The 13,899-nt window shown below is 36.8% G+C and overlaps 1 protein-coding gene across 1 annotated transcript in view; it reads right to left on the bottom strand.

The window, feature by feature from the left end:
* The window catches only part of yjefn3 (YjeF N-terminal domain containing 3), a 79,620-nt gene that overhangs the window by 24,517 nt on the left and 41,204 nt on the right, over positions 1-13,899 (bottom strand). The window contains exon 2 of the mRNA XM_033621138.2: positions 4,597-4,705. Coding sequence (XP_033477029.1) covers positions 4,597-4,705 — 109 coding nt within the window. The remainder of the gene's footprint in view (positions 1-4,596; positions 4,706-13,899) is intronic.

Below are 13,899 nucleotides of genomic sequence, written 5' to 3'. Positions count from 1 at the left end.
TGAAATCAGATCCAATCATGAATGCAATAACGACTAAAACTAGTTAAACCTGGATTAATTGATTTTTTTCTTGGACACTTGGGGGCAGCGCAACAAGCTGCAAATACGATATTGACTTATTATCACCTTATGAAGTTGAAATGACGCATACCACTGCTTATTTACTCGTTCATTGGACACAGCAACAATATCATTCATTTGGAGTCACTTCTGCCACCTGGCGAATGTAAGTTCACTATTAACTCTCCTTTTAGCTCTGCTTTGGTCTCCACCAGCTCCTGAGGGAAATATCTGGCACTTAAGCTGCTAATCTTTGTCTGTCTGCTGTTTGGGTCGTGTAGAGTGGGGATTTAGAGCTTTTCCTTACAGAAGACTTCTTCCTATGGTGGCAGTAAACATGTTTAGCCATGTGTATTTTGAGAAGTGTGGCTTCTAGTGACGAGCCTAAACATAATTATCACCTGAATCTGCAGGTTCCCTCGGCTTTATGAAGCTTTGTAGCAAGTTTCAGCTCATTGTTTAGCCGTCTGACAGCAACTTTACTGTTTGGTTCACTCTCACTGCTCTTATTGTTTTGGTCCCAATCACTACAATTGTGTATTTCTGCAAACCACAGATAAGTTAAATCTGTATGTTTCATATCTAGTAGATATGTTGAAACCTTGGGTTTCTTTACCTTTGAAATTTTCAGTTTTATGATGTGACAGCGCTGTGGCTAACGTAGGGCAAAGGATGTGTTTTGGCTTAAAATACCCATTTTTGGTCACCACAAACACTGCTGGAAATGTCCCAACATATCACCAAAAAAATACCATCATGTCCTGACATGACGTCAAAAAATACTCAGTTTTGTGGCCACAAAATCACATAAAAATGTCCTGACATGTCACCAAAAACACAGCTGGAAATATCGTGAGGTGTCGCCAAAAAATACCTGGTTTAACTGCCACATACACAACTGGAATTTTCCCAACATGATGTCAAAACATAGTCTTGTCACCACTAAATCAGATAAAAATGTCCCGACATGTCACCACAAACACAGCTGGAAATATCCAGATGTGTTTTTTTAAATATTGGTTTAAAACACTGCTGCAAATGTCTCGACATCTCATTAAAAATAATAGTGGTCTGCTGTCTTGCCCTGGTATCACACCATACACTATTCCCTCCTTCTCCTAATGAGAAGCTCAGCTCATATACGTGTACTCTGAACTACATCACTGTAGAAATGTTGATATGATACATATGAAACGTACAAATGTAACATATCCATGGTTTGCAGAAATGTACCTACAATGCCAACATTTTATGGGGGTGACTGGGCTGTTGTAGTCGTAGCCAACACTGGATACAATGTGAAAGATGCCCTGGTTGCGTTGGTTGTTGACGTTCTAGAACATCAACTTGAGCCTGTTACATTTTTTTTTCTCTAACAACTAACGCATGTGGTTTGGTTTAGGAAAAAAGAACAGGGTTTGGCTTCATAATCTTACGGGACAAAAACACCACTCTCCTGGGTGTAAAGAGGTGTTTGTTGGACGCATCCACCCTTCTTTGTCTTTCGCCGCCTTAACTTTCATCCTTGTCCTGCTGCGTTTCCCCCTGACGCCACCAAGTGAAATTAAACTAACAGCAACCGGCAGCATGTCATGCCGACGTTAAAGGTCGGCTTTTTTCGTGACGCCTCAAGTCACTGCCTAAATGCCGGATTTCGACGACTTCAGAGCAGAGTTGGGTATAACGTGTTACAAAGTAAGTTAGAGTACTTTGATTACTTTTTGCAGTAACGAGTAACCTAACGTGTTAGTTTGCTGTTTGAGTAAACAAATACTTAAGTACATTTTCAGACAAGACATCAGTTACTTCCGTTACTTTTAGAACGCTGGTCCTTAAGCTCCAAAACAGCAACGGCTGTCGTTTGGTTCTAATAACGGAGATAACATTAAACCTGTCAGTCTGAAAGAAGCCACAGAGCTTGTGGCTCGCTACATGGTCGGAGAAATGCTGCCGTTGTCTACGGTGGAGTCTAAATAGGTGGAGTAGGACTCGCTGACAGACATATTTCAGACTCAGGACTTGCATTATGCCTGGTACACACTACACGCTGGTACTCACCAATTATCCCCGGTCGTCTTTCACAGCATGTGTGATGTCATCGGGTTATTCTTTTCCTATTTTTATTACTTTCACTATTATTTGAGTCACTGCCAGAACTGTGTCTGTTCACGTGCCAGCCGACATGTTGTTGTAGTCACCTAAAAGCGTCAGCAGATGGCAGGAGCTACATTTGAAGCGCCATACGTAAACTGTCAAGCTACTGTATCTTCCACAGGAAGTTCTGACAAATGTTTCAGAATAAAAGCCTATTTAGAAAATGGAGGGATTCTCTCAGCCGAGGTTATAAGGGGCTTTTAATTTGAAACAAGTGTTGAGTTTGAAATGACGATGCGATATGTTAACTTTATAAAGACAACAGAGCGGATAAAAAGTAAATATATAAACACACAGAGGGATTAATAAATAACAGGCCGTCTATAATGTAGTTTGTTTCAAATGAAGCTGGGAGCCTCTGCAGTTGTGGTGAGTAAAAGCCCCGCCGCTATTTGTTAATGTTTATTACTTTATGTCCGACCGTGAGGATGTACCATTGTTTGCTAGCTTGATGCTAATGACAGTAACATTAACTCAGCGGGTTGACAAAGTGCCTCTGCTGTTTCACACCATCATTTCCCCCTTTTACTCTGTGTGGTAACATCCCTAGAGGAAATATTAAAAACGCTGGGGGCGTTGTTGTCATAGCTACAGTTGTCTACGGCAGCAGATCGTTCTGTGTTTCTACTGGTCAAAGTGACGGCTGTGATGGGAGAATTGGATCTCAGTGAAGGGCAAGTGGTCCATAACTTTATGGACTACTTTACAAAAAAATGTAGGCTTAGCGCCCTGTGGTCCATTGCCCAATAGGAAATGTAGAATACTCAAAAGTATTTGAGATACTTTTCTCAGGGAGTAACGTTGGAAGTACTTTTAAAGTAATTGAGTTACTTTACTCAGGGAGTAACGCAGTAACGTACTTTGATTATTTTTAAAGTAACCCTTACCCAACACTGCTTCAGAGTGCGACCAGGTTGTCATAGCAGGCAGCTGTTTTAAGTGAGAAAGATAGAAAAATCCATCCTCCATCTTCATAGGCTGTCTCTCTTTTCTCTTATGCCTGTCTCTTCTTTGTTTTTATCTTCAGTATCCTATTGAACTACAGTTATCACTGTTACCAGCATTTTTTGTAACTTCTACGTAGCGTCTGTGAACCACTCATTTGTGTCTCTGCTTCTGTCTTTGCCTCTCTCCTCCTTTTTCTCTTCATCCCTCCGTCTGACAGCAGCGCAGGGTTTCATGTGTCTTGTAGCTCAGACTCTTATTCAACCCAGCCTGCTGAAGAGCCCACTGAGGAAACCAGTGTGGCGCTAAACCAAGCCAATGGTCTGGTCAAAAGGAACCACATGTGTTCCTAACAGCCCTCCACAGACACACACATACACACACAGTTTTGGCTTGACACAGTCCAGACCACAGAGAAGAAGAGCTGTGGTTCTGGGCCGGTGTGGTTGAGGAGCGCTGCCACAGAGTGAGCTCAGGTGTTCTGCCCCGAGGTGAGCCGGCTTCAAATGTTTGGAAGCAAATGTCACAGAAAGTTAGAACATTTCCTCCACATAATGATCAGACGTTCTCTATGGAAGTTAATGCAAATTAGGGAAGTGTAAGTAGCAGCAGCTGTGACTCTTTGCCCTCTTGTACAATCAAACAGTCACACCAGGATGTCACTGAGTTTAGTAATGATTACTGAGGCCCGGAGTGACAGAATGTGCAGCAGCTTTAAAAAATAAAAAATAAAAAAGTAATGGGATAGAATTTGTGACCTTTACAGAGTGATAACAGTGTAGCCTATTAAATGGATTTGCAGAGGGGAGCATTGGTGAAGGCCACAGTCTGATTTTATTTGACTTGAAGCTTGTAACAGTGGTTCTGGATAAGATGACTTTATGCAGAGAAGGACGGTAATTGGAAAAATTTACATGACTTCCTTTGATTTGACCATTTTTCTTTGCAGTAAAACTTACAGCTCCAAGACTGGCGAAAGGACAGATGAAAATAGAAGCTCTGTGTGACATTTTTAAAGCAAATATTAAATATTTGCAGTGTTTCATTTTGGGACAGAGACAGAGACAGAGCCGAGTGGAGGAGGAGATAAAACTGCAATTCAAAATAAAATTAGAATTGCTGGTTTGCTGAACACACACTAAAATGCAGATCCAACACAAACACATACGTCACAGTAAATGGCAACCACTGTTCAGTGTTTGGTGCCATTGGTGTAATGATGCAAATAAAAGAGCCTGAAAGCAAAACATCACATTAAATGAAAGGTCTGGAATGATGTTATTTGCCTCAACTTTAATTTATAGCGATAGGTTCAACCCATGACCACAGAAGTTTGGATGGCTGGATGATTATGAATGAGTTAAAAAAAAGGGGGTTGCATGGGAAGCAAGAAAGACCACTCAAAGACATGTAATGACAAAGAAGATCCGTGCAGACCTTAGTGATGGCGAGGGCGCACGCTTGTCCCCAAATCTCTATCAGCTGCTGCTGTCCAAACCTGTAGTCCCTCAGTAGCTCGTTCTCAATAGCTGCCGCCTCCCCTTTACTGTCAGACACAGAATAAGACACGTGTTAGCAAGAGTTAGCATTGTCTGCTATCATCATTATCAGTTAAAAAAAAATCACTGACGTAACTCTAAGTGGAGCTGTTCAGGGAGAGAATCAGTGGTGTGAACTGCAGTGTGAATCAAAATGTCCCTTCTGCCTGAGTGTACTGTACCAATGCAGCACTGACAGCTGGCCGACGCTACAAGATGCAGCTGGCATTTACAAGGTAACATTTGGTTTTTACACTGACACAGAAGTGACACATAATTGAGTGGCTGAATGAACAACAAAGTGACCCATAATACTCTACAAAAAAGGTATTTACAGCACAGCTAAATTGGTCCGCTTTACACGCATACATGCTTAAGTGGTTGTCACATGTCTGCTTGAGCAGTGAGCATAGCTGTAGGAAGCTTTTTAAGACTTTCTGTATATCAATTTCTGCTCATAACAAACCTTAACAGCTTCTGGGAAGTGCGGTCGTGAAACTCAAAACAGAACATGTGAGGAGGGGGACTCAGCTGTGGCGGTGTATACGTGAAAGCAGCCTGACGTTGATGTGATTTCAGCATTATATACCTGTGATCTAATGTTCACACTGTGTTTCTGAAGTGATTGTCCCTGTGCTTCCTGTGGCTGCTCTCTGCATGGTGACAGTGTGACTAATGCTACTGTATTGGAGCCTGCTGTTGCTGCTTTTAGCACGGAGGTGTGTTTATATATATGTGTGTGTGTGTGTGTGTGTGTGTGTGTGTGTGAGACAAATGCAGCGTTAGGACAACACAGCAGTGGGCCGAAGACCAGGAACGGGTCAAGTGAAAATCACTCATAAGGATCTGATTCTGTAACGTGGAGTGCATCCCCTTCACTCTACAGACACCTGGTGGTCTTCGTCAGTACTGCAGCTGGATGATGAAACATTTACTTTGAGGTAGAAACCAGTCTGGATGTCCACTTTGCTGTACTTTAAAACCTCTGACAGAAATGTGGAAAACCTCTACAGCAGGAGAAATAATGCAGCAGCTTAGACAGTTATTATATCTTTGTGTCTACCCTATTAACCATCAATCATCTACAGACTAATGCAGACCAATAAGAGCACATAAGAGAGAGATCGATGCACAACATCAATATTGTGCTCCTTATCAGCACTGACTCAGCGGTGTTGCTCTTATCTGCTTCAAATCTTTACCTTTCAAACAAGGCAAAGAGCTTTTTGCATAAGTGCAACAGTGTGTGTGTGTGTGTGTGTGTGTGTGTGTGTGTGTGTGTGTGGTGCTGACATAACCAGACGCTGATGTTGCTGTATATGCAACCACCACATACAACAGATTTGTAAGATTATAAAGCTGCATACAGTGGAATGAAACTGTGATGGAAGAAATGTCCTGTATATGAATAAAGCTGTGTTATATCTCTGTCTTTCAGTCGTTATTCTGCACCATTTACCAAGAAGAAACAGAAAAGAACTTGTATTATTTTTCTGTTTTTGCTGAGCGATTACAGTACAGGGCTGCACCTGAAACTCTGCATGTCCTTGTATGTGTGTGTGTGTGGGTTTGTGTGTGAGAGAAGCCAGTGTATCCAAGTGGGGTTTCTGGCATTTACCTGTGCCAGTGGAGCGGCAGCAGCTGTCACCTACAGCTCACCTCAGGGATGTTTCCTGAGTCACTGTGACAAGCTGATCTTTGGAAAGTTCACCTGGGTCCACAGCTCTGCGCTCGCAGCACCAGAGCTCCTTAGCAGTTTTAATTGAGTCAGAAAGAAACTACATGAGATAGGCTGTTTTAATTCTGTCGCCTTTAAATCAGAGAAGGGAAATCAATCTGTGTGAAACTCCCAAATCTGCTGTGCTGTTGTCAGTAGGTGGGGAGCTCTGATTTAGAGCACTGATACTATCACAGTAACTGTGCTGCTGCTGAACAGGCACTCACTATTGATCTTTAACATTTCTGACAGAACAAAGTGTTGTGGGTGTACAGCTCAACAGCTGCTACTGTTAGACAAGAGGCTCAACCACAAGGGAGCAGCACACAGCGTCCAGGACAGACTCAAGACAGATGGCTGTTTCACGCCACATATTGCATGTGTTTTCTATTGCCAGCTCTTACCATGCTGATCATAAGTCATAAGCAAACATTTATTCACCTGGAACTGCAGAAGCACACTGCAAAAATGTAACCAGTCATTTTTGCATTTAAAATGTGTGAGGGCTGAAAGTCTCAACACCAAATTGCTTCTGCAGGAAGGCAAATATGCAGCTATAACCCTGCCCTTGGTTTTTGAAAATATGTGCGCAGGTGTGTGTGTGTGTGTGAGCATGTGTGGTGCAGCTGCAGAGAAAATAGGGTCTTATGAGTGTTAGCTTGTGTTGCACCTGTAGCCACAGCCACGCAGCCTCTTTCCCAGAGGGAGGGTTGATTTCCCCATGCTGTGTGCGATGTGCTCCTGTGGTGTGTGTCACCTTCATTGTAGCGATGCTCAACTGTGATCACAACCTGCTTAATGAGTCTGTTTACCTTACACTTGAGGTGAGGTAAAATGAAACTTTAATGGCCCCTGTGGGGACACGAGGACACTGCAGTAGCAAATAACTGGAGCGCACACAGCAGAGATAAAATGGAATATAAATAATGATGGAGAAGCTGGGGGTCATAAAAAAGAATTACACATGAATAAATTATGGTCTGTGGATGAAAGTATGACTCGTAAAGTGTTCAAATCATGAGCAACACTCTGTCATCAGCTCTTGTTGTATCCAACATTTTCATTGAAAGTGACAACCTCATATGTATAAAATATAGCAACACAAAAACTTCTGTTGATGCTATCCAAAGCAACAGCCCTGCCACAGATTCAGTGAAAGTAAAGTAGCACACAAACATGCTAAATTTACCCTGCAGTGTCAGCCAAGGAAACACTCAAACAATGTGTTAGAGTCTGTATATAGTCTGCAGCTGTGAAGCATCCTTGTATCATATGAGAGGTGAATTCTCCACTGAATATCAGAAGGGCTTCTATTTTTCTAACATGTGAAAACTGAAATAGCCACATTTTCCACCCCCTCGCTCTCAGTGTGCCTAATTTCCACCTTTCCCAGCACAATGTGTTGGTGAGTTAAGGAGTGAGATTAAAATAACTGGAAGTGAAATATGGCCGTGGGCATCTTTTCAACTTCCTATTGGACACTTGGCTGGAGAAGCTCTCTGTTTCAGGTACAAGTATGACCAAATATTCAGGAAGTATCAAATTCATTGTATTGAATGTCAAATAAATGACATAATTATGTCATACTATGTGATAAAATATTACATTTAAAAGATAATGGTATTGTACTTCATAAGAAATCATTACACATCATAGTGTAGTATGTCATCAAAGAATTAATTATAAAAAACTATTATATAGTATGTCATAACAAATAAATTTAAACAAATAATAATATAGTATCCATTAGAACGTGATAGTTTAGTATACAAAAAATCCAATGTCAAAAAAAAATCATAGTATAGTACATCTTCAAAATATTAAAAATACCATAGTAGAATGTGTTGTCAAAATATCACTAAAACTGTCATACTATAGTATGTCATCAAAATATTAAAAAAAAGTCATAGTATAGTATGTCATAAAAATATCATGAAAAATGACATAGAAGACTATGTCATAAAATATGGAAAAATGTCACAGTATAGTAAGTCATCAAAATATAAAATGACATTATAGTATAGTATGTCCTCAAGATTTCATAAAAAATGTCTTCGTATAGTATGTCATCAGTATATCGATGAAAGGTCATAGTATTGCATGTAGACAAAATATCATAAAAAAATGTTATAGTACAATATGTTGTCCAAAATCATGAAAAAATATCATAGTATAGTATGTCGTCAAAAATCATGAAAAAATGTCTTGGTATAGTATGTCATCAGTATATCGATAAAAGGTCATAGAATTGCATGTAGACAAAATATCATAAAAAAAAATGTTATAGTACAATATGTCGTCAAAAATCATTAAAAAATTCATAGTATAGTATGTCGTCAAAATATCATAAAAAACATCATGGTATAGTATGTCGTCAAAAATCATGAAAAAAAGTCACAGTATAGTATCTCGTTCAAAATCATGAAAAATGTCACAGTATAGTATGTCATCAAAAATCATTAAAAAAAGTCATAGTAAAGTATGTCGTCAAAATATCATAAAAAATGTCATAGTATAGTATGTCGTCAAAAATCATGAAAAAAATATCAAAGTATAGTATGTCGTCAAAATATCATAAAAAACATCATGGTATAGTATGTCGTCAAAATATCATGAAAAAAAGTCATAGTATAGTATGTCGTCCAAAATCATGAAAAAAAGTCATAGTATAGTATGTCGTCAAAAATCATGAAAAAAAGTCATAATATAGTATGTTGTCAAAATATCATTAAAAAAAAAGTCATAGTATAGTATGTTGTCCAAAATCATGAAAAAATATAATAGTATAGTATGTCATCAAAAATCATTAACAAAAAGTCATAGTAAAGGATGTCGTCAAAATATCATCAAAAAAAAAGTCATATTATAGTATGTTGTCCAAAATCATGAAAAAATGTCATAGTATAGTATGTCCTCAAGATTTCATAAAAAAATGTCTTGGTATAGTATGTCATCAGTATATCGATAAAAGGTCATAGTATTGCATGTAGACAAAATATCATTAAAAAAATGTTATAGTATAGTATCTTTTCCAAAGTCATGAAAATAAGTCATAGTATAGTATGTTATCTGAAATCATGAAAAAACATCAAAGTATAGTATGTTGTCCAAAATCATGAAAAAACGTCATAGTATGGTATGTCTTCCACAATAATGAAAAAAACATTATAGTATAGTATGTCGTCACAAATTATTAAAAAAGTCATAGTATAGTATGGTGTCACAAATCATAAAAAAAAGTCATAGTATAGTATGTCGTCCAAAATCATGAAAAAACATCATAGTATAGTATGTCGTCACAAATCATTAAAAAAGTCATAGTATAGTATGTTGTCCAAAATCATGAAAAAACATCATAGTATACTATGTCATCAAAAATCATGAAAAAAATGTCATAGTACAGTATGTTGTTCAAAATCATGAAAAAATGTCTTGGTATAGTATGTCATCAGTATATTGATAAAAGGTCATAGTATTGCATGTAGACAAAATATCATAAAAAAAATGTTATAGTACAATATGTCATCAAAACTCATTAAAAAATTCATAGTATAGTATGTCGTCAAAATATCATAAAAAACATCATAGTATAGTATATCGTCAAAAATCATGAAAAAAAGTCACAGTATAGTATCTCGTTCAAAATCATGAAAAAAAGTAACAGTATAGTATGTCATCAAAAATCATTAAAAAAAGTCATAGTAAAGTATGTCGTCAAAATATCATAAAAAACGTCAAAGTATAGTATGTCGTCAAAATATCATAAAACAAAATTGTAGTATAATATGTCGTCCAAAATCATGAAAAAAAGTCATAGTATAGTATGTCGTCAAAAATCATAAAAAAAATGTCATAGTATAGTATGATGTCAGAAATCATTTAAAAAAATGTCATAGTATAGTATGTCATCAAAAATCATGAAAAAAGTCATAGTATAGTATGTCATCAAAAATCATGAAAAAAATGTCATAGTATATTATGTCGTCAAAAATCATGAAAAAATGTTATAGTATAGTTTGTCGTTAAAAATCATGAAAAAACGTCATAGTATAGTATGTCATCAAAAATCATGAAAAAAATGTCATAGTATATTATGTCGTCAAAAATCATGAAAAAATGTTATAGTATAGTTTGTCGTTAAAAATCATGAAAAAATGTCTTGGTATAGTATGTCATCAGTATATCGATAAAAGGTCATAGTATTGCATGTAGACAAAATATCATAAAAAAATGTTATAGTACAATATGTCATCAAAACTCATTAAAAAATTCATAGTATAGTATGTCGTCAAAATATCATAAAAAACATCATAGTATAGTATATCGTCAAAAATCATGAAAAAAAGTCACAGTATAGTATCTCGTTCAAAATCATGAAAAAAAGTAACAATATAGTATGTCATCAAAAATCATTAAAAAAAAGTCATAGTAAAGTATGTCGTCAAAATATCATAAAAAACGTCAAAGTATAGTATGCCGTCAAAATATCATAAAACAAAATTGTAGTATAATATGTCGTCCAAAATCATGAAAAAAAGTCATAGTATAGTATGTCGTCAAAAATCATAAAAAAAATGTCATAGTATAGTATGATGTCAGAAATCATTTAAAAAAATGTCATAGTATAGTATGTCATCAAAAATCATGAAAAAAGTCATAGTATAGTATGTCATCAAAAATCATGAAAAAAATGTCATAGTATATTATGTCGTCAAAAATCATGAAAAAATGTTATAGTATAGTTTGTCGTTAAAAATCATGAAAAAACGTCATAGTATAGTATGTCATCAAAAATCATGAAAAAAATGTCATAGTATATTATGTCGTCAAAAATCATGAAAAAATGTTATAGTATAGTTTGTCGTTAAAAATCATGAAAAAATGTCTTGGTATAGTATGTCATCAGTATATCGATAAAAGGTCATAGTATTGCATGTAGACAAAATATCATAAAAAAAATGTTATAGTACAATATGTCGTCACAAATCATGAAAAAATGTCATAGTATAGTATGTTGTTCAAAATCATGAAAAAAAGTCATAGTATAGGAAGTCGTTCAAAATCATGAAAAAATGTCATAGTATATTATGTCGTCAAAAATCATGAAAAAATGTCATAGTATAGTTTGTCTTTCAAAATCATGAAAAATGTCATACTATAGTATGTCGTCATGAATCATGAAAAAATGTCATAGTATAGTATGTTGTTCAAAATCATGAAAAAAAGTCAAAGTATAGTATGTTGTCCAAAATCATGAAAAAAAGTCATAGTATAGTATGTTGTCCAAAATCATGAAAAAAGTCAAAGTATAGTATGTTGTCCAAAATCATGGAAAAAAGTCATAGTATATTATGTTGTCCAAAATCATGAAAAAAAGTCATAGTATAGTATGTTGTTCAAAATCATGAAAAAAATCATCATAGTATAGTATGTCGTCCAAAATCATGAAAAAAAGTCATAGTACAGTATGTCGTCAAAAATCATAAAAAAAATGTCATAGTACAGTATGTCATCAAAAATCGTGAAAAATGTCATAGTATAGTATGTCGTCACAATATCATAAAAAAACGTCATGGTATAGTATGATGTCAAAATATCATTAAAAATGTAATAGTATTGTATTTTGTCTAAAATAATAAAAAACGTCATAGTATAGTATGTCATCAGTATATCGTGAAAAATGTCATAGTATAGCATGTCGGCAAAATATCATAAAAAACGTCATAGTATAGTATGTCATCAATATATCGTGAAAAATGTCATAGTATAGTGTGTTGTCACAATATCATAAAAAATGTCATAGTATAGGATGTTGTCATAAATCATGAAAAAAAAAAGTAATAGTAAAGTATGTCGTCAAAATATCCTAATAAGGTCATATTATAGTATTTCAGCCTTGTCAACAAACTGGACTGTTTCCTGCCAAAACAAGAGGAACTCCCATGAAGACATGAAGAGGAAAACCTAAACAGTATTCCTGGAAGACATTATAACATTTATTTGAACAGTTATTTTTTATTATTAGTTACTTATTTTCATCTCACTGTTGTTGAATGATGTACAAAATGTTTCACTGTCCTCTGCCTTATAGAGTGACTATACAGCCCAGCTGCTACCTCCTCCAGATTTACTCTTGTGTAATTAACTAAGCTGTCCACACTAGTGGAGGGCCATGTGCTCGATGGGAGCTGTGCTGGTCTATTAAAGAGCAGGTAATAATTAGTCAGATTCCTGCCTTGGAGAGGACAGAGAAAATAAAAACACAGTGTTCATTAGATCCACAGCCCTCTTCTCTATCCCACTCTATGCCCGTCCCCTCTGCCATTATCTGTCCACCTCTCGCTCTATCTAATACTCGACCGCTGCTAATGATACTCCAGGCCTTTTAAACACAAATAAAGTACCACATCAAATAACATGTTGATAAGAAGGACACCACTGTTTTTATGTCTGTTTTTCTCCTCTTTACAGTAATCTGTGACATTTCCATATTCATCAACATCTACTTTGTTGCTGTCTTTCACAGTCAATAGAACACAGTGATGATTCAGCCTAAATACAGTGCAGTGAAAGCTTTTGTGTTTGCTACAATTATTGCTCTCATACATAGCTATTGTTTAATATGGTAGGCCTCTCTTGAGAATAAATCCTTCAGCATACAATAACTGATGTGTGCTACAGTTTTGACGAAGAAACAAAGAGCAAAAACTACATGAAATCTAAGAAAACCAGTGTCTCAGTGCTAAAATCCCACTGGAAAACCATCGCTGCATGTAATGTTTTTCACCAAATATGATCACAAACCAAAGTACTGGACACATAACAGTTCAGTCAGGACCACTTTAGTCAAAGAAAACTTTATTTCCATTTGCAGAATTATATTTGGCGGTATGGCTCTGTTCTGGGGCCTCTCTGCCTTTCCTCGGGCTAATGCAGAAAGCCTCTTCCATGTGCCTACATGGAAAGCACAAGGCGAAGAGAGCACACCAGTCTGCCCTTCCACGTGCAAATGAGGAAAGCCTAAGGTGGAGAGAGCACACCTCTCTGCCCTTCCATGTGCAAATGAGGAAAGCCTAAGGCCATGAGACCACACCTGTCTGCCCTTCCATGTGCAAATGAGGAAAGCCTGAGGCAGAGAGAGCAAACCCCCCTGCCCTTCCATGCGCCTACATGGAAAGCCTAAGGCAGGGAGAGCAGCAGCAAAGGCCCCCCGGAAACAGAACAGAGCAGCATCAATGACAAAAAGAACATTGCTAAGTCAGACACATCATGAAAAGGAGGAGCTGGGCTGGAGGCAGTTTGCAAAGCGGCTTGCAGAGGAAGCAGCAACAGTAGGGAGGCCAGAGCAGTTTAAATAGGGCGCCCTGAATGAGAATCAAATATTATTTAAACATTGCAGAGTCAAAATCACCAACTATAACTGTATAAATAGATTGATAGATACTATTCATCAGCTCATATGTTATCTCACTTATAGATGACACC

This window comes from Epinephelus lanceolatus, chromosome 6, assembly GCF_041903045.1.
Source record: "Epinephelus lanceolatus isolate andai-2023 chromosome 6, ASM4190304v1, whole genome shotgun sequence".
Taxonomy (NCBI): domain Eukaryota; kingdom Metazoa; phylum Chordata; class Actinopteri; order Perciformes; family Serranidae; genus Epinephelus; species Epinephelus lanceolatus.
This window is presented reverse-complemented; position numbering and strand designations above follow the sequence as displayed.